The following is a 26,935-nucleotide window of genomic DNA, read 5'->3' as shown; positions in this document are numbered from 1 at the left end:
GTCAATTTTAACTACTCTACCATTTACCCTCTCACTAAAAAAAAAAATAATCTTTCAATTATTAATTCCATTTAATTTTACCTCAGCACAATTTCTTTCATCCTTCCTTTTTTTCCCCATTAACATTATAAAAACCTTTCATCATCTTCACCTTAACAATTGCCATGGTTTCCTAATTGGATTCCTTACCTATATTCTCTCTCCAATGTGTTCTCCATTTAGTCAATCAACAAGGATTTGTTAAGAACTCTTTATGTGCCCAACACTGAACTAAGCATTTGCAAAATTAAATAGTCCCTATTCTTAGGAACTTGTATTCTCATAAGGACATGGAAGACAACATGTATATATATATATTAAACATATACATACAAAATGAAGACAAAGTAGTTTGTAGAGGGTGTGTACTAATATTTAGGGAGAAGGTATCAAGAATTTAGAGGGCAGTTAGACAGAGTAATGGATAGAGTATCAGATCTAGGTCAGGAAGACATGAATTCAAATTTGTACTCAGACTCTTAATTATTTATGTGACTACCTTGGACCACCCTGCTTGCTTCAGTTTCTTCATCTGTAAAATAAAGTAGAAAAGAAAATGAAAGTTGTATAGATAGTAGCTTGAGAATTTTTTCATTATTGAATCTGAATTATTACTCAGCAACATTTAAGTTAGTACCTTTAAGCACATAGACTGATTGCCTACATATTCTTGTGCCCTTCCAGGTATATTAACAATGCTATCTTTACCCAGAGATATTTCTTCTCACAACTGCCAAAATGATATTTCTAAAATTCAATTCTGATGTCACTCCTCTTGTTCAAGGAAACTGTAGTTCTTCATTACCACTAAGATAAGAGACAAACTCCGGCATTTAAAATCCTTCACAATTGAACAATTAAAATTCCAATTTATCTTTCCAGATTGGTCATACATTATAATGACCTCTTCCCCCCTTCAATCTCCCACCCATGTTCCCTGCTACCACATTATTAGGCTGCATTTGAACAAAATTAACTACTTACCTCTATATGATACTCCATGCCCAAAGGAAGACCTTTTCTTAGCTTCCTAGGTGTTAGAGTTCTATCTACCATTTGAAGAATTTTAATTATACTTTGTGTATGTAGTGCACATACATGTGCATGGGCACAGACACAAACACAAACACAATTTGTATTTGTTATTTTCCTCAGGGCAAGGATTATTTTGTTTTGGTCTTTGTATCACCAGTGCATTTGGGACATGATAAACACTCAATGAATGCTGAACTTTAATTAAATTGAAGACATCAAGACAAAAAAGGGCAGGATAATAATAAAGCAGCAGAAGTAGTTCACTTTGGACAGAAAACTGAAAACAGGACTAACAAGAAACAAAGCTTGACAAGGAGGTTGGCTTTAAAGTATCAAGATCTTTGAATACTTTTTAGCATTTAAAATTTTATGAGGTGGGCAGTAGGAATCCATAATATTTGTGTGTAGAAAAAATGAACATAAGAGGGATTAAGAATGAAGATTATATGTGAAGTATTAAAAAAAAGAATGTATTGGAAATGGAAAAGGATAAAGTCAGGGAAATTACATTAGAAAATATTCCAGTAGTCTAGGAGAGAAGTTAATGGAGGCTTAATCAGAAATTGTCATAGCAAAGTTGGAGAGAAGAGATTCTGGAGATCTTGTGGTAGTGCAATTTATTGGACTGGGCTGGACAAGATTAACAAGGAAGCATTTCTCAACCCAAAGGCACAAGTTGCTAAAGAGAGACTTTTAGTTATAATGGCAGGTGAGTAGGGCAGTATAGTATCACAGTAAGAGGAAGGGAGGTATATTTCCAGCAGGCTCCAGTAATACCTTTCATGTGTATGAAATTTGCCCTGGTACCAGGGGCCATAGTTTTGGCTGAGAACAGTTTATTTTTTAGAATGATTGGGGTAATTGTTTCCTACAACACTGGCCATCACCTGCCATGGCTTGTTGAGATACCCAAATCCAACTTTTGTTTCAAATTGTGTGATTAAAAGTTTCCTAATCTGATGGGCTTGTTATGAGATTTTTGTTTGTTTTTCTGAGAGGATTTCTTAATTTTTTGTGTGTTTGTTTTTTTGGTACACTCAGTGTTTAATTTCCTTTTAATTGAAACTTCACTGGGCTGCAATTCTACCAGGCAGGGGGCCCCTGTGAATTTCATGCTGTGCCATTCCTTTTCTCTCTCCTGTTCATCTCTATTTGGAGCACTTTACACATTTGAGGAGCCCTACACTGTACCCCAGAAAAACTGGGGTTCCTGGGTAAGTCTAAGGACTCTCGGCAGCTCCCATGCTAATGGTCTAGTACAAATTACTTAGTGGAGGAGGACACAAAGGAAAGCTAGAATACTCACAGGCGATGGGTTCTGCAGGCTGTTTTGACACGCATAGCTTAATTTTAATGATTCACAATCATTCTCTATCATATACCAGTAAATGTACTGTAAAATGTTTTGTAAAAGTAATGGAGTCTTTGTAATGCCAGCCCTTGCCACTCTGCTATTCAATCACTGGTGGAAAGTGGGGGCAAGTTGGGTGTGTGTGTGTGTGTGTGTGTGTGTGTGTGTGTGTGTGTCTAGATGTGATTTTATTTGTGTGTACAGGGGAGAGATGATGACAGCCTGAGAGAGAAACACAAAGGGACAAAAAAGACTGATAGTATGAAAGAAAGGAGAGAGACAGAAATGAGAAAAATCAAGGATAAACAAGGAGAATAAAAGTGACAGGGAAAGAGGAAAAAGTGGAAAAAAGAAAGCAGAGGTAGAGAAGGAAGGGAGGAAGGGAAGGAGAAAGGGAGAAAAGGAAGAAGGGAAGGAAGGAGGGCCAGAGGAAGGGAAAGAAGGAAGCAAGAAAGAAAGGAAAGTAGAAAGAAAAGAGGGAGGAAGGAAAAAAGAGGGAGGGAGAAAGAAAGGGAGGGATAAAAGGAAGGAAAGAGGGAGGAAAAGAGAAAAGAAGAAAGGAAAGAAGGAAGAATATTCATTAAGTCTTTCCTGTGTATTCAGCATTGTGAATACAAATATAAAAGAGGAATTATCTCTATCCTCAAAGAATTTAGATTCTAATGGGGAACAACAGCACTTTATAGGGATATTTGTAGACGTGCTAATGGAAAAGAAAAACAAGAGACATAAAGAAAAGAGAAGTTATAGTAGAAAAAGAAGATGCAGAGATACAGAACAGGAAAAAAAAACTCACAGAAAAGAGGGAGAGTGAAAAGCATGAGGCTTACAGATTAGCAAAATGAGAATGAGTTTGGTTCAGCTACATTTACACATTATGTAAAATGTTTAATATTCCAGATGAAAGGGCCAGGGAAATGACAATTCTCCAATTCTTCAGTGATGCTGACTGAGAATCTGACTAAAAAAACTGACTGACTGTAAAAAAAAAAAAAAATGGTGCTGTTCTGAAACAGTATGGTCACTTTGATGAAAGGAAATTTGGAAGGGAAATTCAATCGTGACAGCTGCATAGCTTTTGTTTATAGGAGCAAATACTTGTAGAACTCCATTGCTTCCTGTGTAAAAGGAAGAGGTCCAGATATCTAGATTTTAGGTTTCTTTCACCTCTGCTATGTTATGAATGTATAGTATAGTATAAAATGTGGCTGTTTCCTACTTTGTACAATTCATATAACCATCAGATGACAAAGGTCTAACATATTATATGCAATAGCAGCATGTTGTTCAATTATATTAAACCATTGAACCAATAAATTTTAAACCAATGACTTAGCATCTTACAACTCAGAATTTAAAAGGACCATTCCAGATCATCCAGCCCACATTTGCCCATTTATTTAAAAAAAAAAAAAAGAGCATTGTTGTTGTAATTCTTTTAATAAAGAAAATCCTGTTATAAATTCATCCCCTTGAACCTTTCTGTGAAAGGTGGTGTGATATAACTAGTCTTAGAGACAGGAAGCCTTGGATTCAGTTCCTACACCTGACACATAAAGATAGTGATCCTGATCTCCTTTCTTCACTATGCTCTCAGGCAATACTTTAAAATCAATAACAGGGCCATTGCTAAACTATAATGCTTAAGGCAATTTTCTTATTAAAAGGGTTCTACCAATTTAGATCTTATTGAAAGAAAAGGCAAGGAGGGGTACCTTCTATCAAAAAAAACCCTGTGATTCCCTTTAAATGAAAAATCCATTTCTAAAGGAAGTAGTCATTTTTTATATTTGGAACTTTCTTCTTCTTTCCTTCCCTTCTTCTTTCCCTTCTTAGTTCCCTTCCTCCTTACCTTCCTTCCTCTCTGCCTTCCTCCCTTCCATCACCTTCCTCCCGTCCCTTCCATCCTTCATTCCTTCCTTTCTTCCTTCCTTCATTTTTCCTTCCTTCCTTCCTTCCTTCCTTCCTTCCTTCCTTCCTTCCTTCCTTCCTTCCTTCTTTTTTCCTTCCTTCCTTTCCCTTTCTTTTCCTTTAAAAAAATTTCCATTTACACTTTTGTAAGGAATACTGACTTTGTTGATACTGACATCATCTTAAACATTCTTTCATATGTCACTGTCCTCACAATTGCCATATAAATTAGAAAGAGATAGACACTAGCTTCTTTAGATGAGAATACTGAGGTATAACATTAGGATTATTACATGTGTGACCTCATCTATCTGGAATTGATTTTTCTCCTCTATAAATGGGTATATTCAGTTGTGTCTAACTCTTGGTGACCCCCTGGTGTAATGGGCTGAGGCTTGAGTTGATGCACTGAGTTCCCAAGCACGTGAGGCTAAATAGTAATTGGTCTATACTCTATTAATATACATGATTGGATAAAGAATGGCCCCCGTCCACTCTCTGTGCAAGTCCTGATGTGTTGTATAGGAAATGATGATTTTGGTGGGTGGAAGCAGAGAGACAAGAAGAGAGGCTGGGAGAGATTGGGCCTGGATTCCATACTCCTAGCAGCTGGTCGTGTGGCTGCTGGTCTAGCTAGCTTCTTGACTCAGCTGCACACATTGCTATCGCCCATTCTCTTCCACCTCCGATCCTTCTTCACTGAGAATAAAGACTGACGATGTTCCCCTAACCTGAATTCCTGACTCCGGCTGATTTTAAAATGTGCGGTCTTCACACCCTGGACCACAGCTTTCCAGGCCTTTCCATCCACCATCATCTCCTGAACTCTGTCCAAGTTCACATTCATTGCTCCCATGGCACTATCTATCACTCTCATCCTTTGTCCTGCCCTTCTCCTTTTGCCTCCAGTCTTTTCCAATGGCTCCTGCCTTCTTCAGTATATGGCCTAAATATTTAAGCTCTTTTCTTCAGTATTTGACCTTCCAATGACTAACCTGAATTACTATCTTTAAGTATTGATTGATTTGATCTCCTTCCTGTCTAAAAGATTCTCAAAGTCTTCTCCATCATCACAAATTGTGATCTCAAATGGTCCTTTCATGCTCTGTGTTAAGATGCTAAGGCACTAATTAAATTGCACAAATCTAATCAGTTGCACATCTAGAATTAAGAGTTCACATCTCCAGATTTCCAGTCTTACTCCATCTTTGTTTGGCAGCAGATTTTAAAACAGTTGTTGAGAGCCCAGAGAGTTGGCTATTATTATTATTATCCTACCCCTATATAACTCCACTCTCACTCTGGGTGACCTTGGGAAAATTCTTTTTTTACATTTGTTGGCACATGGTAACTGCCCCCCCCCCGATTTCATTCCATTCATTTTCCCCTCAGCTTCAGTTTCCTCAGATGTGATAGTATGTATGTATGTGTGTGTATAAAACAATATATGTGCATATATATGTAAAGCAGTATACATATTTATGTATGTATATGTAAAGCACTTTGAGTATTTTAAATCCTCTTTAAATGCAAGTTACTATTTTTGTCATTGTTGGACTTCTTTGTCAGTGTATCATTGTGACTTCCTCTCTCAAATAACAGAGTTGCACTGGGTCTAGAGGGGTCTGCCTGAATCAGTGGTACCTTCGTCTACAATTGGACTTTCTTTCATCTTTATAAATGCTTTCCTTTGCTCCCTTATCTCTTAGGAATAGGTCAGGATCACCCACACTTGCCAATGTTAAATATTGATGACATTTGTCATTGATTTCTAATTGGGCAACACCTTCCACTTTCCATAAACTACTAATGGGACAAAAGGTATTATAGGTGATACTAAAAAGCATAAAAGCAGTTCCTGAATCCAGGGCTTCGGACACTCACTTGACAAAAGATCATAGCATTTGGGGCCTAAAGAGACCTTGAGAGCAGGCTTTCTTAAACCTTTTCCATTTGTGATCCCTTTTCACCTGAGAAATTTTCAGCTTGATTCCAAGAATATAAGTATATAAAATAGGTGTGCAAGTCAAACATTTACTGAAAATGAATCATAATTTTGTAACCTGCATATTCAGTTACAAGACTCCATGGGGAAGGGGGGGTCCACAAACCATAATTTAAAAACCTGGGCCTTAGAGGACTTCTTGTCCAGCTTCCTCATTTGATAGAGAAAGAAAATTACTGCAGCTGATGTTTATATAGTTTTCAAAGAGGTTTGAATATATTATCTCATATGAAGAAAGGTGGGGCAGAATTATATTTTATTATTATTATTTTTTGTTGGGGCAGTTGGGGTTAAGTGACTTGCCCAGGGTCACACAGCTAGGACGTGCTAAGTGTCTGAGATTACATTTGAACTCAGGTTCTCTTAACTTCTGGGCTCTTGCTCAGGGGCAGAATTATTTGTCCAAGGTTATATGAATAGTACCTGCCAATGAAGGAATAGACTCTTACTGGAAGATGAGCACTTTCTGAGAGGAGTGGGATAGAAGATCACTTAACAAAAATTTACTCAGCATTGGAAAATCTCTGTACCATAAGGAATGATTAATGTGAAAAATCTGGAGCTTGACTCTGCCTATTTGTTACAAGGATTTTGTTTTTTTTTTGTTTTTGTTTTTGTTTCTTTTCCAATGGGAAGGAGATAGAGAAAGAAATAGGCTTTATTAATTAAAAATGAAATAAAAAATAATTTAGAGAAACATGGGAAGACTTTGATGAAGTGATCTAATAAAGAAAAAAAGAAAAGCCAAAATAAATTAATAAATCTATGTATATGTGTATATGTACACATATGTATATATCTATATGTATACATATGTATGTGTGTGTGGACATAAGAGCTAAAACAATATAAATAAAATCAACTCTAAGAAGCAACAGAGTTCTAGTCCATTGCCATGAACACTGTTGGCACATTTCATTAACAAATAGGGGAGAAAGAGCGACATAAATCAAAAGTAATACATGCAATCAGACAATTAGTTTTGCTTAACTAGCAACTTTATTTAACTGGCTTCATAAAGATTTTTTTCAGGTACTTTCTAGGAAGTCTATTGTGTCAGTATAAAATATGTATATATGTATTGTGTATCTATAGTACATGTATGTTTAATGTATTTGTATATATAAACATACAAATGTATATATAATATACATATATATATATATATACACACACACATACAAAATGAGTACATATGATGTGGATATACACATTTATTTATATGTTTGCTTAGTGCCAGAGAACTAGAGATTGAAATCACTCCACTTTCTTTCTATGACTCCATTTTAGAGCACTGAAAAAAATTAGTCACCCTACTTTCTTTCCTCTCTCACTATCATATATAAAACCAGAGGAAAATGTACACGAAAAGCCATTTGGCTCCTCACAGAATACTAACATACTGACAAAACTGTGCATTTGAGTTATATAGGATGAAGAGAGCCTGCCTTTTCTATAACCAAGGGCATAATCTATTTTTTTCTCTGTGTAAACATGAACACATCATTTATCTTCTACCAACCTTAGTTTTCTTATCTGCAAAATGGGAATAACAATGCTTGCACTATTAATCTCTCAAAAAAGCATTGTTAAGAAAGAACTTTGGAAATCTTTAAGCATCATAGAAATTTAAGTTAATGTTTATCAATATTAGTCCATACCATTCAGACATCCTGATGATTCTACAGAGGAGAAATAGAGTTTAGAGCCTGCAAAATTAGAGGCAACTCCCTTTCTTGCCTCTATCCTAGTTCCTAGACTTCTATGACTATTACCCTCAAAGTCTTCTCTTTGGGAAAAGAATAGAATAGGTAGCTATGTGAAACTTTGAGGGAAATCTTCTTACCTATGCACTCCTTCAGACTAATATAAGAAATCCCATCATTAAATATACTTTTATGTCATCACAGTTAGTGTTAGAAGGAATGTTAGAAGTAGATGGGGAAACTGAGGCAGAAGTTATTTTGTCCTGAGCTCAAAAGGCAGTAAAAGTAGAGTTTGATTTCAAATTCAGATCTTTTGACTTCAAACACAATGTTTATACCATGGATTTCATGAAATTGATTTTTTTTAAAAAACATTTTTTTGAAAACTATATTTTGACATAATTCATTTTCTTTACATTTTATTTTATGTATCTTAAAACATACTAAAGAAGTAGCTTTAGGCTTCACCACACTTTCAAAGGGATCCAAGTAGGAGAATGCTGGTACTAGCTCCCATTGGCTTGTGAGAATCAATTGTTAAAATTTCAGTTTTTATATCTCTGAAATTATCATATGATACAAATCAGGATTAATTTCTAGATTTACAAAAATGTTGGTGAAATGTTAGTTATCAGATTAAAATTAAAAGTGTCTTGTACATTTTTTTGGAGAGCCAAGTCTTAAACATTACAGCATACTTCAGAGTATAACAAAAAAAGGTTAAGAATTGCTGCTCTATACAACCCACTAAGAAAGGCCAAGATGTCAGTTTGAGATGGAGTTGCCTAAAGTTGTTTTCAGATAACATCTTTTATAGAAGATTTAGCTGACAGATAGCTAAGAATGAGATTTATGATGGAATACATGGGAAAATGGGCACAAGCCCTGTATACAGAAGTAGGAAGGCTGCCAAGGCAAATTTTACTTGCTTCAGAAACTGGTGGGAGTCCAGCTTTGCCACAGAAGAAGCTCTGGAGACAGCTCCATCAGGTTAGGGCAGAGAGCAGAGAATCAGAAGTGATGAATCCACTCAGCATGATGGCAACAGATGGGGCAAGGATGGATGTTAAAGAGAAGGTGGGGCAGGTCAAGGAAAATCAGTCACGTGCTTGATTCTCCTCTGGTGGAAAAGGGAACTTAGAATTGTTGTAGTTTACAACTTTTCAAACTAGAAGGGACTTTAGATAACTCAACAATCTAGTTTTACAAGTGAAAGTGGGAGGGGTCAGAGAGGGACAGTAGCTTTCCAAACCTAGATCAATGATCTTTGAAAATTTGGGGAGATTATGCCAGAGGATTGAAGGATAGATGGTTTAGAGATTTTATAGCAGAGATAAAGTACTCATGTGTCAAAGATGCTCTAAAGGGGAAATTTTAGCTATGCATTTGAGAAATATGATACCTTGAAAAGAGCTTTGAATTGGGAGGCAGAAGATTCAGATGCAGATTCTGCTTTTGCCACTAAGTTTCCCCTTCCTGGACTTAAGTTTCCTCAAATATAAAATGAGAGGGTTGGACTCGGTTTTGAAATTTTTTTTCTGGCTCTAAATCGTGTGTGTGTGTGTGTGTGTGTGTGTGTGTGTGTGTGTATGTCTGAAGAACTTTGGAAATCTGAAATTCAACATAACCAGAAATCCCACAAAGGTGATGGACCAACATAGAAAAAACACAAATTCACTCTAAGATGAGCTAATCAGTTTTCCTCTCTCACCATGGTGTGCCCCTCCTCTGAATCAGCACTTTTCAGTTCAAACTCTGAGAAGCTACCAAAGCATCACTCCATCAACCCATTACCACCAGAACCAGATTGTCAATGATGTCTATGTGTCTGGGTAAGAGGCCTATTTGCCATTCCAGGCTGTGAAAAAGATTTTCTTCATTCCCCTAAATCTTTCTTCAGGCAACTCTATAATTCCAGGGGAATCATCTTCACCACATGCTTCTCTTCTGCCACTAATTTCTAGATAATTGTATGTAAGGTTTGCCCAGGGCAGGGGAAGCCAGAAAAAAAAAAAAGAGAGAGAGAAGCAGGCAAGCAGCCAGGGAAGGCTGAAGTCACTGAGCCATCCCAGCAAGGGTACTCAGGGGATACTGGTGATGGTTGGAAATGTATATACTTGCTCTCATGCTAATCCAGGCAGGATCAGTGGCCTGGCCTTCAGAGTTTCTGTGCTCCTTAAAAGAAATGAACTGAAAGCAAATAAGTCACATATGGGATAACCTAAAATTTAGAGCCAGAAGGGATTTTAAAGATGATTTAACCCAAGCCTCTCCTCTTACTCAATAATTGAAGAGAATATCTGATCTTATCAATTTGGAAATTCCCTCTATGATACAAATCACAATCCATCCATTCTTGCCTATCTTATGCCATACTTGAACATGGCCTACCATAAGTTTGCCTGTGGTGAGGATCACAGCTCACTTTCTTCTGACTGTCTTCTCCTTTATCCACCAACTGAGACCCAAAGGGTAAAAGTGATTTGCCTAAGATCATAAGTGATTAAGAAACAGTGGTAGTATATTATAATGTTTGTTGTCTTGAGGAGGGAAGAAGGAAGAAGAGGGAGAAAAATTCAGGTGAATGTTGAAAATTATATTTGCATGTATTTGGGAAAATTAAATACTATTAATCCTCCCTAAAAAAAGAAAGAAACAGTGATAGGACCAAAATTTAGTCCATTAAATTGTAAATCTGGACCAACTGTGACCATTCCATCTCCAGCCGACCTCTACTCCTTTGGTCTCTTTCTCTTCCTGATTGATATATTTCTTTCCAATTATTCAGAGTAGCACTCATGCTCCCTTAAAAACTTAGATAAACCCCTGACTCACATGGACCCCATCTGTATCGCCTTCCCAAAGCTTTTGTGGCTATTCCACCACCCCATGACCTCTTCTTTTAATTGGCAGATTCCCTCTCTGTGTCTGTTTTGGCAAGTACTCATACTAGCCATGGTTTCTTCTCTGATGGAACTTGGTGCTAAGGCACTGGGTCTGAGTCAGTAATCAGGAAGACCTTAGTTAGAGCCTAGTTTCAGACATTTTCTAGTTGTAAGACTTTGGGCAAATTAATTAACTCCTTTCTGCCTTGATTTCCTCAACTGTAAAATAAAGATAACAATAGCAACTACCTCCCAAAGCTGTTGTCACATCAAATGAGATCATATTGATAAAATGCTTAGATCAGCACTTGACATGTAATAGGCATGTTTATAAATGATGTTTTCTACTTTCTTTTTCATGCCCCAGACAACCTATGACTCACTGGACTATTTCTCTACCCTCTACACCTTTGATCCCTTTTAGATCTTGTTTACCCTAACAGAGCTTAAATTTCATGAGAACAGGGACTGTGTTTGTATTTGCTTTTGTCTTCCCTACACTTAGTACAGTACCTTGCACCAAGCTAGTACTTAACCAAATGTTCACTCCATAAATCTGTCTGCATATCTATCTGTTTATCAATTTATATATATATTCAAATTCAGTGTTCTTATCACTATATACTATGGGGAGTTCAGAGAAGTCAGAAATCAATATGACCTGGAATTATTGGACAAAACTTCAAGATGAGATAGTACTTGAGATGGACCCTAAATGTGGATACACACACACACACATATATAATGAATATATGTTGGGGGGAGTAGAAATGAGCATGTTAAGCTCTGAGGATAGAGATAAGATCAGTTTATGAGTGCCTTATGTAATTAAACTTATGCTCTTAGAATCTGTATCTCAGAAGAGAAAACTGAGTTATTTAAAAAGAAATAAAATGAGAGTTTATTGTGCCTCCCCCAAGGATATGTGATAGTGATGAAAGCAAGATCATATCCACTAATCTTCTAAGTCAGCTGGTATCTGGTACACTTTGCTTCATGTGAAGCCATGAATTTTGTAGGCATTGATGTAGCCATTCCCAAGATAGCAGATTCTTATGCAGATGCCAGAGAATATAGAAGGAATCTTTTCTTCTCTTACTTATTAGCACAGCTATAACTAGAATAGGATGACTAGGATTTTGCCCAGGTTTCTATATTTAGAGGGTATAATATGCAAATACAGTACTTAAGCATAGGAACAATACAACAATGTGGACCCCCCTCCACATACACTCACACATCTGCTCCCTTGCCCCCCAATCTTGCTTTCTCCTCCTTCAACTAAATGTGCACCGAGTCACTTTTCCTAGAATAGAAATTCCTGGTTAGGAAGCACAGATTACTTCCTTCCTTCTTGAATTGTTCTAAGGCCATACCATGAGGGAAAAATAATTTGAGTCTTTTAGCTGTTCATCTAGCCTATGGCTTTAAAACTCCAAAACTCTGGACCCACAAGATTAGTACCAAATTGAAAAAAATCCATTTCTCAGGAATTTTGGCACCTGATCTCAGAACTATACTCAAAGGAGAAATAAAAGAGCATACTTGGGCCATCTAGGGTTCCCCCTCACATTTTTAGGTTTTCATTACTAGCTTCTTTCTCTGTGGGGAATAGCAAGCCTTTGGTTTCTATACTCTGAGAAACATAGAATGCAAGAGCAGAACTTAGAACAGAAAATGTCAAAGCTAAAAAGGGACCTTAGAACACAAAATCTTAGAATAAACAAAACAGACTTTGATAACAAAACAGACTTTGAAGTTTCCTTAGAATACAGGACATAAAATGAAACATCTGGAAGAGAACTTAGAAGATGAACCATCTGAATTTAGCACAAATCAGTAAAGTATTTTACATAATGGAATATTATAATGCAAAATAATATTAGAACTGTTAGTGCCCCTTTATTTTAAATGGAAGGAATTTGAATCTCAGAAAGGTAGCACAGATATTTAATGTTGGGTTGGAATTAGAATCCAGTATTCAGTATTTCTCCAATGTTCTTTTTGTTTATCCACCCACACCATACTGCCCTCCCACAACAAAGATACTAAAACCTTCTTCCTCCTCCTACAACCCCAAAATAATATTTGTGGATCTTATTTAGAAAAAACTGAAGATAAGTCACTTATTTCAAAGCTGACTACCCCAGATAAAATCTTAAATCTATTTATAAGATTATTGCTGGAAGAGACCTTAGTAATCAAATAGTCTAATCTCCTTTAAAGATGAGAAAATCAAGGCTCAGAGATGGAAAGGGACTTACCTAAACTCACAGATTGTAAGTAGCTACAATTTGTACCCAAGTACAAACTTATATCTGCAATCCAAACATAGTGTATTCTACACTTTTGATGCCATCTCTTTTTCAAGTATACATAGAATATTGCATATAGCATATGGTGTATTTGATGTTACAATGTGTGAAATCAGTCTGATGCAGCAACTATTTAAAAAGAAGGATAATTTCATTATTTCCTACTGCACATTTTAGCAGGAACTAAACTAAGAAAGTACTCCTTATTAGAGCCCCTTTAGACAGCAGCTGTAATAAAAACTGACTGAACTGCTTTGCAATTTAACATCCATCAAAGATATACAGTATACAGATATTGTCATATCTATAGACTATATATCTATATGTTAATGAGTGATTTTCAAAAGCTTGTAATCTCAAATATTCTGATAATAGAGTATAATAGAAAGAATACTTGACTAGGAACTGGGAAACCTAAATTCTAATTACCTTAATGTCATCAATTAGTTGTGTCCCTCATCTTCTCTGGTCTTCAGTTTACTTGTTTGTAAATGAGAAAATTACATTAAATGAGCTCTGTTTCCTACTAGCTCTATGATTTTGTTTTCAACATTGCTATTGTAATTTCTTTCATGCTTTCAATTTCTTTAAGAACACTCTCTTTATAGATGCTGTAAAGTGTGACCTAGTCCCTGACTGAATTATCACAAATTCAAAATTTAAAAATAAATAAATAAACTTCTCCCTCACACAACATATATTTAAAAAATAACATGGAATAGTTCATATTCAGTACTCAGCAACCATGTTTATAGACTAATCTGCCAGATAAATGTGTTCATTCAGCCCTTTTCAGCCTCCTTGTTTGCACCGGTTACATGCAAGCATCAAGGAACAAATGGTACTCTCATTAGAAAGAGTTAACACACAGCTGCTGCCTAAGGCTTTATAGTTTACAAAAAAAAATGAAATGCATTGTTGCAAATATCCATCCAGCAAGGTTAGCCATGAGAATGGGAAACTGGAGTCAATAAAGCCAATATCCTTTGGATTGATGGAGAGCTTGCTTCAGACACCCAAGCTGAATGCAAACAGTAATCACCATGAAGCTCAAAATAAACTTAGTTCACAGAATGCAAAAGGATGGCATTAACCCCCGGGACAGGGGTTGTGTCCAGCACACCAAGGAAAGCTCCAGCCTCCAAAGTGCATCCCTGGGGTAGGTTAAAAGTGGCTTGTCCCAGAGACCTCTAGTGTCCTGGGCTACCCTAGACCGAGTGACCTCCTCTACTCTTTGGCAGCTCTGCTTGGCCAGTGATATGATTTGCCTCTCATTTGCAGAATACATATTTGTTATGTAATGAGTGTCAGGAATTAATGACCCACTCACTGCTGAGAGAAAGTTGCATGTTAAGCACTCAGGAGGAAAAAAAAATCCTTTCTAATGAGGCTTCCTATTCTCTGCAAGAGGAGGGTAAAGGGAGGAGCTGGTAATGGTCAGCAGAGGCAGAAGGCATGATGTCATTAGAATTTGAGATGGGGACCTTGAAGTTCATTCTTTCCAGAAATGACAATCAATGGCCACCCTCCCCCAGCCCAAATCTCTTCCCCCTATACAGAGTTAATGGTTTTTACCTCTTCTGTTATGAATCATGAGGCCCGTGGCTTTTGACAGATCATAAATCAGTCTTGGGAGTTGTGAGGACAAATCCCAGGACTTTTAATCTTTAATATTAGACGTGTTTAAGGTAGTGAATATTTCATGAAGGTGCTGTTGCATTTTAGCACATCATTAGCTACTTTACATTTCCCCTCCCCCTTTGGATTACTAACTCCCAGGGAAATTTCAAAGATCCAAATAATTCTCCATCTTCTTTCCATCTAGCAGAAGTCACTTCACCAGTCTGCAGATGCTGACCAAACACCTAATGTGTGCCTTGAACAGGATGTTGTAAAGAGTACAAGTTTGCATTTGAATATGGTTTCTGATCTCAAGGAAATTACATTCTAATTAAGGGAACAAGACAGATAGTCACTTTGATCAATCCAAAGACTGTGGCTTTTGGGATAAGAACTCACTATTTGACAAAAAGCTACTGAGAAACTGGAAAATAGGATGACAAAACTAGGAATACACCAACAACACACACGTATGCCAAGATAAGATCAAAATGGGTACATGATTTAAACATGAATAAAATGCTGATACCATATGCAAATTAGGAGATCAAGGAAACTACCTGTCAGATCTATGGAGAAGGGAAGAATTTATGACCAAAAAGGAGATAGAGAATATTATGAAATGCAAAATGGATTATTTTGATTACATTAAATTAAAAAGATTTTTCACAAAGCCAATGAAACAAACATTAGAAGGGAAGCAGACAGCTGGGAAATAATTTTTACAACCGGTGTTTCTGATAAAAGCCTCATTTCTTTTTTTTTTTTTTAATTAAAGTTTTTTATTTACAAAACATATGGATGGGTAATTTTTCAACAGTGACCCTTGCAAAACCTTCTGTTCCGAATTTTCCCCTCCTTCCCTCCACCACCTCCCCTAGATGATAGGTAGTCTAATACATATTAAAAATGTTAAAATATATGTTAAATCCAATATATGTATACATATTTATACAGTTATCTTGCTACACAAGAAAAATCGGATCAAGAAAGAAAAAAAAAACCGAGAAAGAAAACAAAATGCAAGCAAGCAACAACAGGAAGAGTGAAAATGCTATGTTGTGATCCACCCTCAGTTCCCATAGTCTCTCTCTGGGTGTAGATGGCTCTTTTCATCACTGAACAATTGGAACTGGTTTGAATCATCTCATTGTTTAAGAGAGCCACATCTATCAGAATTCATCATGGTATAATCTTGTTGTTGCCGTGTATAATGATTTCCTGGTTCGGCTCATTTCACTCAGCATCAGTTCATGTAAGTCTCTCCAGGCCTTTCTGAAATCATCCTGCTGGTCATTTCTTACAGAACAATAATATTCCGTAACATTCATATACCATAATTTATTCAACTACTCTCCAATTGATGGGTATCCACTCAGTTTCTTGCCACCACAAAAAAGGGCTGCCACACACATTTTTGCAGATGTGGGTCTTTTTCTTCCTTTAAGATCTTAAAGGCCTCATTTCTAAAATATATAGTAAACTGAGTCAAATTTATAAGAATACAAGTCATTTCCCAATTGATAAATGATCAAAGGATATGAACAGGCAATTTTCAAATGAAAAAATTAAAACTCTCTATAGTCATATGAAAAAATATTCTAAATCATTATTGATTAGAGAAATGTAAATTAAAACAACTCTGAGGCATTACTTTCCACATATCAAATTAGCTAATATGATGGAAAAGGAAAATGATAAATGTTGGAGAATAGATGGAAAAATTGAAACATATTATTGGTGCAATTGCAAACTGCTCCAACCATTCTAGATAGCAATTTGGAACTATGCCCAAAGGGCTATAAAATTGTGCACACCCTTTGATCCAACAATACCATTTCTAGGTCTGTATCACAAAAAGATCATAAAAAAGGGAAAAGGATCCACATTACAAAAGTGTTTGTGGCAGCTCTCTTTGTGGTGGCAAAGAATTGGAAATCAAGGTGACATTCATCAATTGGGGAATGGCTGAACAAATTGCGGATATGAATATAATGAAATACGATTGTATGATCATGAATATTTCAGAAAAAAACATAATTGAGTTATATGAACTGATACCAAATGAAGTAAGTGGAAAGGGGTGGAGGGAAGGGAAGGAAGAAATTTGGAACACAAGGTTTTGCAAAGGTGAATGTTGAAAATTATCTATGTATATGTTTTAAAAATTAAAAGATTTAATAAAAAAGAAAAAAATTTTAAAGTGCTTTAGATATATTATCTTATCCTCATTTACAGATGAGTAACCAAAGACTGAGGGAGGGAGGGAGGAAGGTTGGGTGACCTGCCCAAGATCACACAGATAGTGAGTTTCCGCGTCAAGATTAGAATACACATCTTCATAAATCCCAATTTTGTGTTCTATGTACATATTTGGCACTTAAATTATAATTAATCATCTGACACACTATATATAGGGCTATCTGCATGCCTAGAAACCAATTGTATTGAAATGAAGTTATCAAAGTTAAGAAGAAGAAAAGGAAGGAAGGAAGGGAAGGGAAGGGAAGGGAAGGGAAGGGAAAGGAAGGGAAGGGAAGGAAGGAAGGAAGGAAGGAAGGAAGGAAGGAAGGAAGGAAGGAAGGAAGGAAGGAATTCTGAAAAATGTATCTATTTTTTAGTTTCCTTGTATGATCTCTCTGTTCTATTTATTAATCTACCTGCCAAGAAATTAGCCTTTCCTAATGTCTTCTCTCAGTTCTTTTATATCTTTGAGGCAGCTAGTGGCACCGTGGGTAGAGCATTTGGTCTGGAACCAAAAAGACCTGATTTCAAATCTAACTTCAGATATTCTAATACTGGGCAAGTCACTTAAACCTCTTTTTGCCTCAGTTTCCTCAACTATGAACTGGGGATAATAATAGTTAACTACCTCCTGAGATTATTATGAGAAGAAAGTGAGATAATAATTATTTCAGAAAATAAAAAGCATATACTATGGTTATTTCTTTCCCTTCCTCATTGTTTTGGTTTAGTTTTTTTCTTTCACCTGTGAGAAGAGAAAAGTTGGCAATGAGATGGAAAATGAAGATGAGCTGGAAGTGGGAGGGAGTGGGCTGCTTAGGGCATCAATTAAAGAACCCTCTTGCTTTCTTCCATCAGCCAACTTTTCCAATGTTGGTACTCATTGATATATGCTTTGGGGGTTTCTGTGACGTATTTTTGTGTATGTATTGAACAACAATAGATAGATCAATATGTATATAGGGATATAAATGTGTATATTATATCCCTATATACACATGTATATGTGTAATGTATAGAGATATGTGTATTGCACACTATATGTAGTATATAGACTTATATAAATAAACACACACATATATATACTACATACAAATATAAGATAAATGTATTACCTAAATATAGCTATCTGTAGACATGAAGAAATAAACATGGATATTTATGTATAAACATATACATATGTGTGTACACAATAGGCAAATAATTCCATCTCTATATATACACATGTGTACATATGGGACACATATGTATATAGAGATATATTTCAATATCTATTTAGAGATAGCTATAGACATAGGTACATAGACAGACAGAAAAATAGACAACTAGCTCTGTAATCTTGGCAAATCACTTAACCTCTCCAAACTTCATTTGTAAAATGGTGTTAATATTTCCTATATTAATTACCTCCCAGGGGATTTTCAAGGGAAGCATTTTGGAAACTCAAAAGCCCATTCTAAGTAAATGAGGGTTACAATTATCACTGGCAGAATGTAAGCTCCTTTAGCACAGGTATTGTGTATTGTTATTATGTTTAATCTTTGTATTCCCCAAATTTGGTAGTGCTTAATAGTGGTTAATTGAGGGGAATCATTATTATTAATGCTGCTGTTTTAACCTCTCAGGTTTTATGTTCATGACCTTCCTTTTCTTCTTCCTCTTTAAGGGGAATGCAGCTGTCACGAAGGCTATGCTCCAGATCCTGTGCACAGACACCTGTGTGTGCGGAGTGACTGGGGGCAAAGTGAAGGGTGAGTACCAGGGAAATCTGGGCTCGGGCCAGCAACAACACTTCTCTCTTACTGATCTTTTCTATACATACCACAGCAAGTTCATTTCTCTAACAGAGAGAATCTGCAAAAGTTAAATATAAATAAAACCCCTTTCCCATTTAATTAATCTAATGGAAGAGATAAACATAAAATTATAATACTGGAAGGGAATTTAGAACATAGAATATCAGAACATTAACTTTTAAAAACATTTTAGAATGTTTAATATTTAAATTGGAATGAAACTTTTAAGACCAGTGCTCCTTTTTTATGATAAGGAAAATTGAAATCTACAGAGGGGAAAGTGGGTTATTTCAAAATTACAAAGCTAAATAGTGTCTCCATGTTTCCTGACCTCCCTTCCCCATTCTAGTGGTCCAATGATCTGAGTGTCAATGAATTCATTTTTTGTTTGTAAACCTCCTAATAATCAATATGATAGATTAAAATAAAAATAGTTAAATGTATGAATAAATATGATTTAAAGGAATTTTATGATCTATTAATTCATTTGTAAAGAATTGTTTTTTTTTTTTTTATAAAACCTGTCCTCCCCCCAATATGTATACTTGTTTGGGAAATCTGAGAATAAGTAAGTCTATTTTTTTTCTTGAATAAAATTTATCCAGAGATGAAATTCTTCTTTTATCAAGTCTCTCTTGCTGTTCTGTTCTCCTCCCCACATTCCCTTCGTCACAGACCTTGGCCTTATACAACACTGGAAAGAGGATATGACCTTGTGACAGGGGAGCAAGCACCTGAAAAGATCCTCAGGTGAGTGGGTAGATCTCCTGGGGCATATGGGTTGGGTGGTGTCTGTAGCTGGGCATAGGGGAAGGTTGGTGTTTTGTTTTTATATTCCCCTGATAATCACAGATTAGCAGGATCAGGATTTCAACTCAAATTTTCTCCCTCCAAATCATCTTTTCCATACACAACTCACAGGCTTGAGCTGGTCATGATTCCTGCTGTTGGTGATACTGCTACCGTGACTTCATATTAATAATTTTCAAAGTGATTTACTTTTTCCTCGTTTATTTCTTGCAATGTCTCTATGAGTTATAGAAGAAAGGCCTAAAAATCTTCATTTAAAAGATGAGGAAAGTGAATGTGCACTCACTGAATATCTTCTCTGTGCGAAGCCTTATGCAAGATGCTGTCAGAGAGACAAAAAAGTATAAAGCATGGTCTCTACCTTCATGGGATTTATGGACTTGCTGAGGAGAGGACTCACCCAAAAAACATATTATATCAATAGATAATTCACACTATTTGCAATTACATAATAATTGCCAATGAGTGACTTGCTCAGGGTGACACAGCTAGTAAATGTCTAAGGTGATCTTTGAATTCAGTTCCTTCTGACTCCAGGGCCAGTGTTCTATCCACTGTGCCCTCTAATAACCTCCTAGAGCCCCCTCTCTTATAGATCTATCGATAAGAGCATCCCAGAGAGATTTAAAAAGTTACCTGAGGTCATATAATGAGCAAGTGGCCCCGTTGGAACCAAGTCAGGTCTTCTAAACTCCGAGTCCAATGCTTTGTACCCCATGCTGACTGCTTCTCTTCTAGGTCTACCTATAGCTTGGGGCAAGGACTCTGGCTTCCAGTCAGCAAGAGCTTTGTGGTACCTCCTGTGGATCTGTCTATCAACCCACTGGCCAGCTGTAAGACGGATGTGCTTGTCACTGAAGACCCTGCTGATGTCAGGTAGGAAAACTCTCTCAACCTGAGCTTTGCCTGGGCTTCCAACTGATTATTTCTTTCCCTAACGCCAGTCACAAATCACATTACCAGCCACCCCTAATGAATAAGTTCATTATATCACTGGTTGCCAAAATGCTTTTATAACACAGCTGTTTCAGTTTTTTTTAAAGCATACAAATTCCCAATATGTATATATTTATATAAAGCATATAATATTGATAATTATATAGAATGTAAAACACAAAAATAGAAATTAACAGGGGTGAAATAATATTTGGTTTTAGAATTAATACAGAGAAGCCTAAGCTTATTGAAGAATGGAGTTAACAAGGTCAGAACAGTGCATAAGGAGAGTCTTTGACAGCTGTGTGTGTGTGGAGTATGAATCAGAATGATGGAACTAAAAATTAAAATCTACAGACTTTGCAAACTATATTAACTCCTCCTGTAACTGCTGATGGGTATGTGGAAAAGTCAATGTTTGCAAATCTGAATGTTCCAAAGGGAGGAATGGAGAACAAAGAGTAGGATGTTTTAGTAACCCAAGAAAGAGGTGATGGGCCTGAATTAGGGTGGTAGCCTTGTGAACAGGCAGGAGACAAATGTGAGAGAAGTGGTGTCAGAACTTACAGAATGTTACAGCTGATTTTGGATGTGCGTTTAAAGGGGTATAAAGGAAAAGTGGCTGTTTGGTTATTTTCAGTCGTGTCTAACTCTTTGTGACCTCATTTAGGGTTTTCTTGGCAAAGATACTGGAGAAGTTTGCCATTTCCTTCTCCAGCTCATTTATAGATGAGGAAACTGAGGCAAACAATTCAGTAACTTGCCCAGGTTCACCCAGCTGGTAAATGTCTGAGACTAGATTTGAACTCACGAAGATGAGTTTCTCTGACTCTCACCCTGCACTCTATCCAATGCATCATTTAGCTGTCTGAAGAAGGGATCAAGAACTCAGAGATGACACTAAGCTTGTGAAAACCTACATGATTGGAAGGATAAAGGTACTTCCAACACTATTCGGGAAGTATAGACAATAGAAGGGTTTTGAGAAAAAGATAATGTAATGACATTTTTATATTTGCTCAGTCAATCACTTTGATGTAAAACACAAAAGGTGAATATATGAGGTGCTTTTCCTTAAAAGTCATTCTTCCCAGAGAGCAGAGCCCACTTTCTGAGAGGCAGTTAACACAGCCAGCAAGAGAGCTGAAATGCAGGAGTGTGCTAGAACCAATCTGAGCTCAAGAGCTGATTGTTAAATTTTCAGTGTAAGCATTAAACCCTTTGGAAATCAGCAAACCCTATAAATCAATGTTTTGTTTATTGTTTTGTTGCTTATCTGTGCTTTAGAAAGTGATGGAGAAAATGTTAATAATGCAAATTAATCTTAAAAGTATGCCTTGCTTCCATTCCTCCCCTACCTCTCCCCTCTTGGAGAACTTGTAATTAAATATTTATCAGCACACTATTGACTTCGAGGCAGGGAGTTGGTGAGAAATGTTCCCAATGGTACCAACACTGCTCCTGTAAGTAGATACTTCAGGTTAAAATTGACCTGAGGCACTGACACCTGGCTCAGGAGAAGAGTGCTTTGAGACTTTCATAGCACAGCATGAAGAAGGAGTAGAAGAATGTTGGGGGATAGGTTAGATATGGTTATATTGGAGACCATCTTCCCAGTTGAAGCTCTTGTGTACCCACCCCCACACACAGAGGTACCAGAGCCCCTGCTTTGGAGACCACTGGATCACATATGTTTATTTATCATGTAGTTTGGGAAGATGTAGGAAAGCCTCCTTTCTTGCTCTTCCCTATTCACAGCGACTAAAATTCCCACCTGAAACATCACTGGTTTAGATTAATGTTATCTAGTTAGAGGTAACATTTTTTGATGAACAAAGTTTAGCTTATCTGAGTTGTGAACCATCACTCCCAGACTCTGTTCTCACAGGAAAGGGACTTTCTCAAGGTCACGTATCTAAGTGGCAGAGATGGCTTTCCAACTGGAGGCCAGTACCCTTTTTGCTATCTCTCTTTTAGGTAGTGTTTCTGGAAAATGTGGCAACTCAAAAAAGAAAACTTCAGGGGACTTCTTAACACCCCCATCCTTCCTTCTAGGCCTATTATCCTTCAGTCAGATAGAGTCTGGGAGCTTGGAAATAACTTTTGCAGGTGAACCCCAGGACAGAAGAGAAGGAAATTCTCTGAGGAAGGGAATCAGGAGTTTAGCTGGGCAAGATTCCCAAGTTTCCTGGTGGTGTTGTTATGGAGTTCCAAATACCATGGTGATAATAGGCTATTTTAGGAGCCATCATTACCTGAAGAAAACACAGTTGTCTTATTAGCATTGCCCAAAGACAAGCAGCCTTAGATTTCCCACCACCCTGCCTGAAGTAAATCAATTGTCCTCATACCAGCTGCAAATGCGGATAAAAATGTACAGCCTCCACCAAAGGCGAACCAAGAAACCATCCTGTGGATTGCCTCTTTCCTGGCTGTGCTAATAAACCTTGTTTGACACTGCATTGCTCAGACAAGCATATCACTGAGCATTTTGAAGAATTAATAAGTTACAGTCAGATGATAAGTTAGAGAATTAATAAATAAGAGATAATAATTATAGATAGCCAATAATACAGCCAGGGAATCACACACAGAAAGAAAAGATTAGGAGAGAAGCTGACTAGAGCATAACAGGACAAAGAGAAGAAAGAGAGGCAAGCTTTCTAATAGGATTTGGAGAGAGTAGGTGCCGAACAAGCTTTTTTCGCTTGGTCCCCTGGACGGTGGCTAACTCGGTTTTCAGGTAAGATATCAGGAGGGATGAGAAGATTTGGCTGCAGACTGTCCCTGACCTTGACTCTGTAAATTCTCATTCAATCCAAGCCTCCTCTGAGTTGATCCTTCCCCCCTTGCCCTTTGATACTTTAATGGATATATGAGTTCATAGATACAACAATGCAGATCATAATCCATCCCAAACTTTTCATCTTGTTTAGTTTCAATTCATGTCCCCCCACACTATCTATGGGGATGGGGATAACCAAGAGGCAGGAGACTTTCACCCAGATCTCTTGGCATTGGGTACATATTAATGAATCTCGTGGGCTATAGGTACATTGGCTATGGTTTCACATCAAATTGACCTCCCTCCTTTTACAGTCATGAATCTATCTGCTCATATCGCATACAGCCCTTTTCCTGTTGGATTCTTCATTGGTAATGTGTTTTAGCCTACTCGTGCTCACTATGCACCTCTCCACTGATTTTTTACTTGTAACTTTGATTTTTCAGAGCTTAGAGTACTTCATGCTTCACTGAGCTACATCATCACTAGAATATTAGATTTAAAAATACAAACCTATGCCCAGGCTTAAGGGAGAGATAACACATGTAAAGTGCTCTGAAAACCTTAGTGTTGGTTATATGATTGTAATCTAAGAGGTGAAACATATAGAATAGTAGGTCTGAAGCTCTGAAAGATGTAAGTTCAAATCCATCCTCAGATACTTATTAGTTGTGTGACTCTGGACTAAGTCACTTAAACAGTCTATCTCAGTTTCCTCATTTATTATTTATAAAAATAGGGCAGGTAAGTGGTACAGTGGATAGAGTGCTCAGTTTGGAGTCAGGAAGATCCATCTTCCCGATTTTAAATATGGATTTAGACAATTCTTAACTGTATGATCTTGGGCAACTCAGTTAACTCTGCCTCAGTTGTCTCACCTATAAAATGAACTGGAAAAAGAAATGATAAATTATTCCACTCCCTTTGCCAAAAAAGCCCCTAATATTGTCATGAATAGTTAGGACATGACTGGAAAATGACTGAACAAACTCCCTAGGGTTGTTTTGAGGAAAAAATGGAATATTTGTAAAGCACTTTATAAAACTAAAATGCTATATACATTTATGATTTTATTATCCATTAATCTGTGAGATCCTTAAGAGCTAAGACAATCTTTTTTGTTTTTCTTTGTATTCCCATATTGTGTCACAGTAACTTGTATACAGGAAGTACTTGATTTGTGCTTTGTGATAATAACCAAAGTATGCAGCTCAGTGGACAATTCATAGCTAAATTAATGTGCATTACTACATATATCTTTCATGGATATTAGATGGAAATATTCTGTTCCAGAATCAAATTGACAATAGTGTAGGCTATCCTCATGGAACTTAGAGTTGAACAGAGGAATAACAATATATCTAGCACCATAAACACAGTTTTTTTTATGACATAAAGGGCAGACAGATGATATAATGGATAAAATGCTAGATCTGAGTTCATATATGACCTCAAACACTTACTATGTGAGTCACTTAACTCTACTTGCCTCAGTTTTCTTATCTGTCAAGTGAGTTGGAAAAGTAAATGGCAAACCACTCTAGTATCTTTGCCAAGAAAATCCCAAGTGGGTTTGGATACAACCAAACAACAACAACAACAAAAATATGAAATAAACATTAGGAAGGTACAAAACAAAATGATATATGAAATCCAAGGAGGAAAGTCATCACTGATTAGGGTGATCAGTTCAGCTTGAAATAAACATTTATTTAGCCCCTGCTGTGCTAGATATTAGATATGAAAAGATAGTTTCTAACTGAAAATAATATGCATTCTGCTGGAGGTAGTAAACAAACATGCAAAGATAAGTAGCAAAAAACAAAGTAATTTGAAAAAAAATGAGAGAGCACTGACAAATGAATAGTTTAAGGAAGTGTCTGATGAGACCTGAGCTAAAACTTGAAAAAAGATAAAAATTCTAAAAGATGGAAGAGAGGAAGGGGTACATTCTAAAATTGGGAGAATACTTATTAAAATATCTGGAGATAGTCATAAAATAGTTAAGGAGGGAAAAAAATATGATCCCATTTTGTGAAGGAGAATGATTATATAAATAAAACTGGAAAGGTGCCAGAAGGTAAATTGAGAATCACTTTCAATTCTAAGATTTATTACTCTAAAAGTAATCGGAAGTTGACTGAAGCTGTTTTTAGCATGGAAATGGTATAGACAGAGGAAGTTCTATAGAGGAGGTGGTTATTTGGTGGATTCTAAATGATTGGTAAGAATTTGGAAGGTAATTTTGGAAAGGAAGGATATTCAGTGTAAGAAATAGTAACAAAAGACATGAAGGTGGGAATCAAAGGACATATTCAAGAAACACTGTCTAGTCCAGTTTGACTTGAATATAAAATACATGGAGAAGAGTATCCTATGGTAGAATCTGAGAGCTGGCAGGTACCTCAGCAATCACCTTATTCAAACCATACCCAAAAGGAAACTATACTATAGTATATGCACAAGTAGTTTTCTAGCCTAAGCTATTTTAGCCTCCCTAAGAACTGGGAACTCACATGTTTCATAGCAGTTCATTCCACTGTTAGACAGTTCTAATTATTAGGATGTTTTCCCTGATATTAAGCATAAATTTATTTTCTTTGCAACTCCTATCTATTGTTACTAGTCCTTTTCTTTGGGATTAAATGATTTGGTCTAATCCCTCATTCTCATGACTTTCTTTAAATACTTGAATATATCTATTCTTCCCACCAGTAACTCCATTTCAGTTTTCTTTTATCCAGTCTAACCATTCCCAGTTTCTTCAACTGATTGACATATAACATAGAACTGGGTAGGATGGTTGGCAATAAATTGTGAACAGCCTTGATTCCAGGCAAAGGTGTTTAAATGCTATATAAGAAGAAGTCGTTAAAGTTCAAAATTTTCTTACTGTAAGAACACATACAAATTTTGATTACCTGAAAGTGATAGTGGATAATTTTGGGGAGGGAGCTCTTCAAAATAAATTCTACCTTCTTACCAAATAGTCTAGGACTAGACCTGTCCATTAAAATAAAGTGAGAATTGTTACAATTGTTAGAATAAAAGAAAACTCCCCTCCCACCCTCTGCATTTGCCTTAACTATTTCAAGTAACAAATAATCACTAGAAAATATTGGAGAATATTTCATCGAATGAAGGGGAGTTGGAATAAGGGTGACACTGTTAGTTTGGCAGTGACTTCTTCTTTTTCTCCAAAAAAAAAAAAAAAATAAGAAGAATCCAGAATATTCTGATATCTTGATGGCTATTTTCTTCCATTTCCCCTCAGATACTTTTAAAATTTTTATTTTAGGAGGAATTTATAACACAAAAAAGAAATGGAGAACATTATGAAATGCAAAATGGATCAATTTGATTATATTAAATTAAAAGGGAGTTACACAAACAAAACCAATGCACCCTGGATTAGAAGGGAAGCAAAAATCTGGGAAATAATTTTACAGCCAGTGATTCTGATAAACCTCATTTTTAAAATATATAAAGAACTGAAT

The 26,935-nt window shown here is 36.5% G+C and overlaps 1 protein-coding gene across 1 annotated transcript in view; it reads left to right on the top strand.

Annotated features, from left to right (window-relative positions):
* The window catches only part of ASTN2 (astrotactin 2), a 1,113,071-nt gene that overhangs the window by 455,923 nt on the left and 630,213 nt on the right, over window positions 1-26,935 (top strand). Inside the window, exons 8-10 of the mRNA XM_031949426.1 lie at window positions 18,778-18,862; window positions 19,583-19,657; window positions 20,456-20,593. Coding sequence (XP_031805286.1) covers window positions 18,778-18,862; window positions 19,583-19,657; window positions 20,456-20,593 — 298 coding nt within the window. The remainder of the gene's footprint in view (window positions 1-18,777; window positions 18,863-19,582; window positions 19,658-20,455; window positions 20,594-26,935) is intronic.

This window comes from Sarcophilus harrisii, chromosome 2 (assembly GCF_902635505.1).
Source record: "Sarcophilus harrisii chromosome 2, mSarHar1.11, whole genome shotgun sequence".
Lineage (NCBI taxonomy): Eukaryota > Metazoa > Chordata > Mammalia > Dasyuromorphia > Dasyuridae > Sarcophilus > Sarcophilus harrisii.
This window is presented reverse-complemented; position numbering and strand designations above follow the sequence as displayed.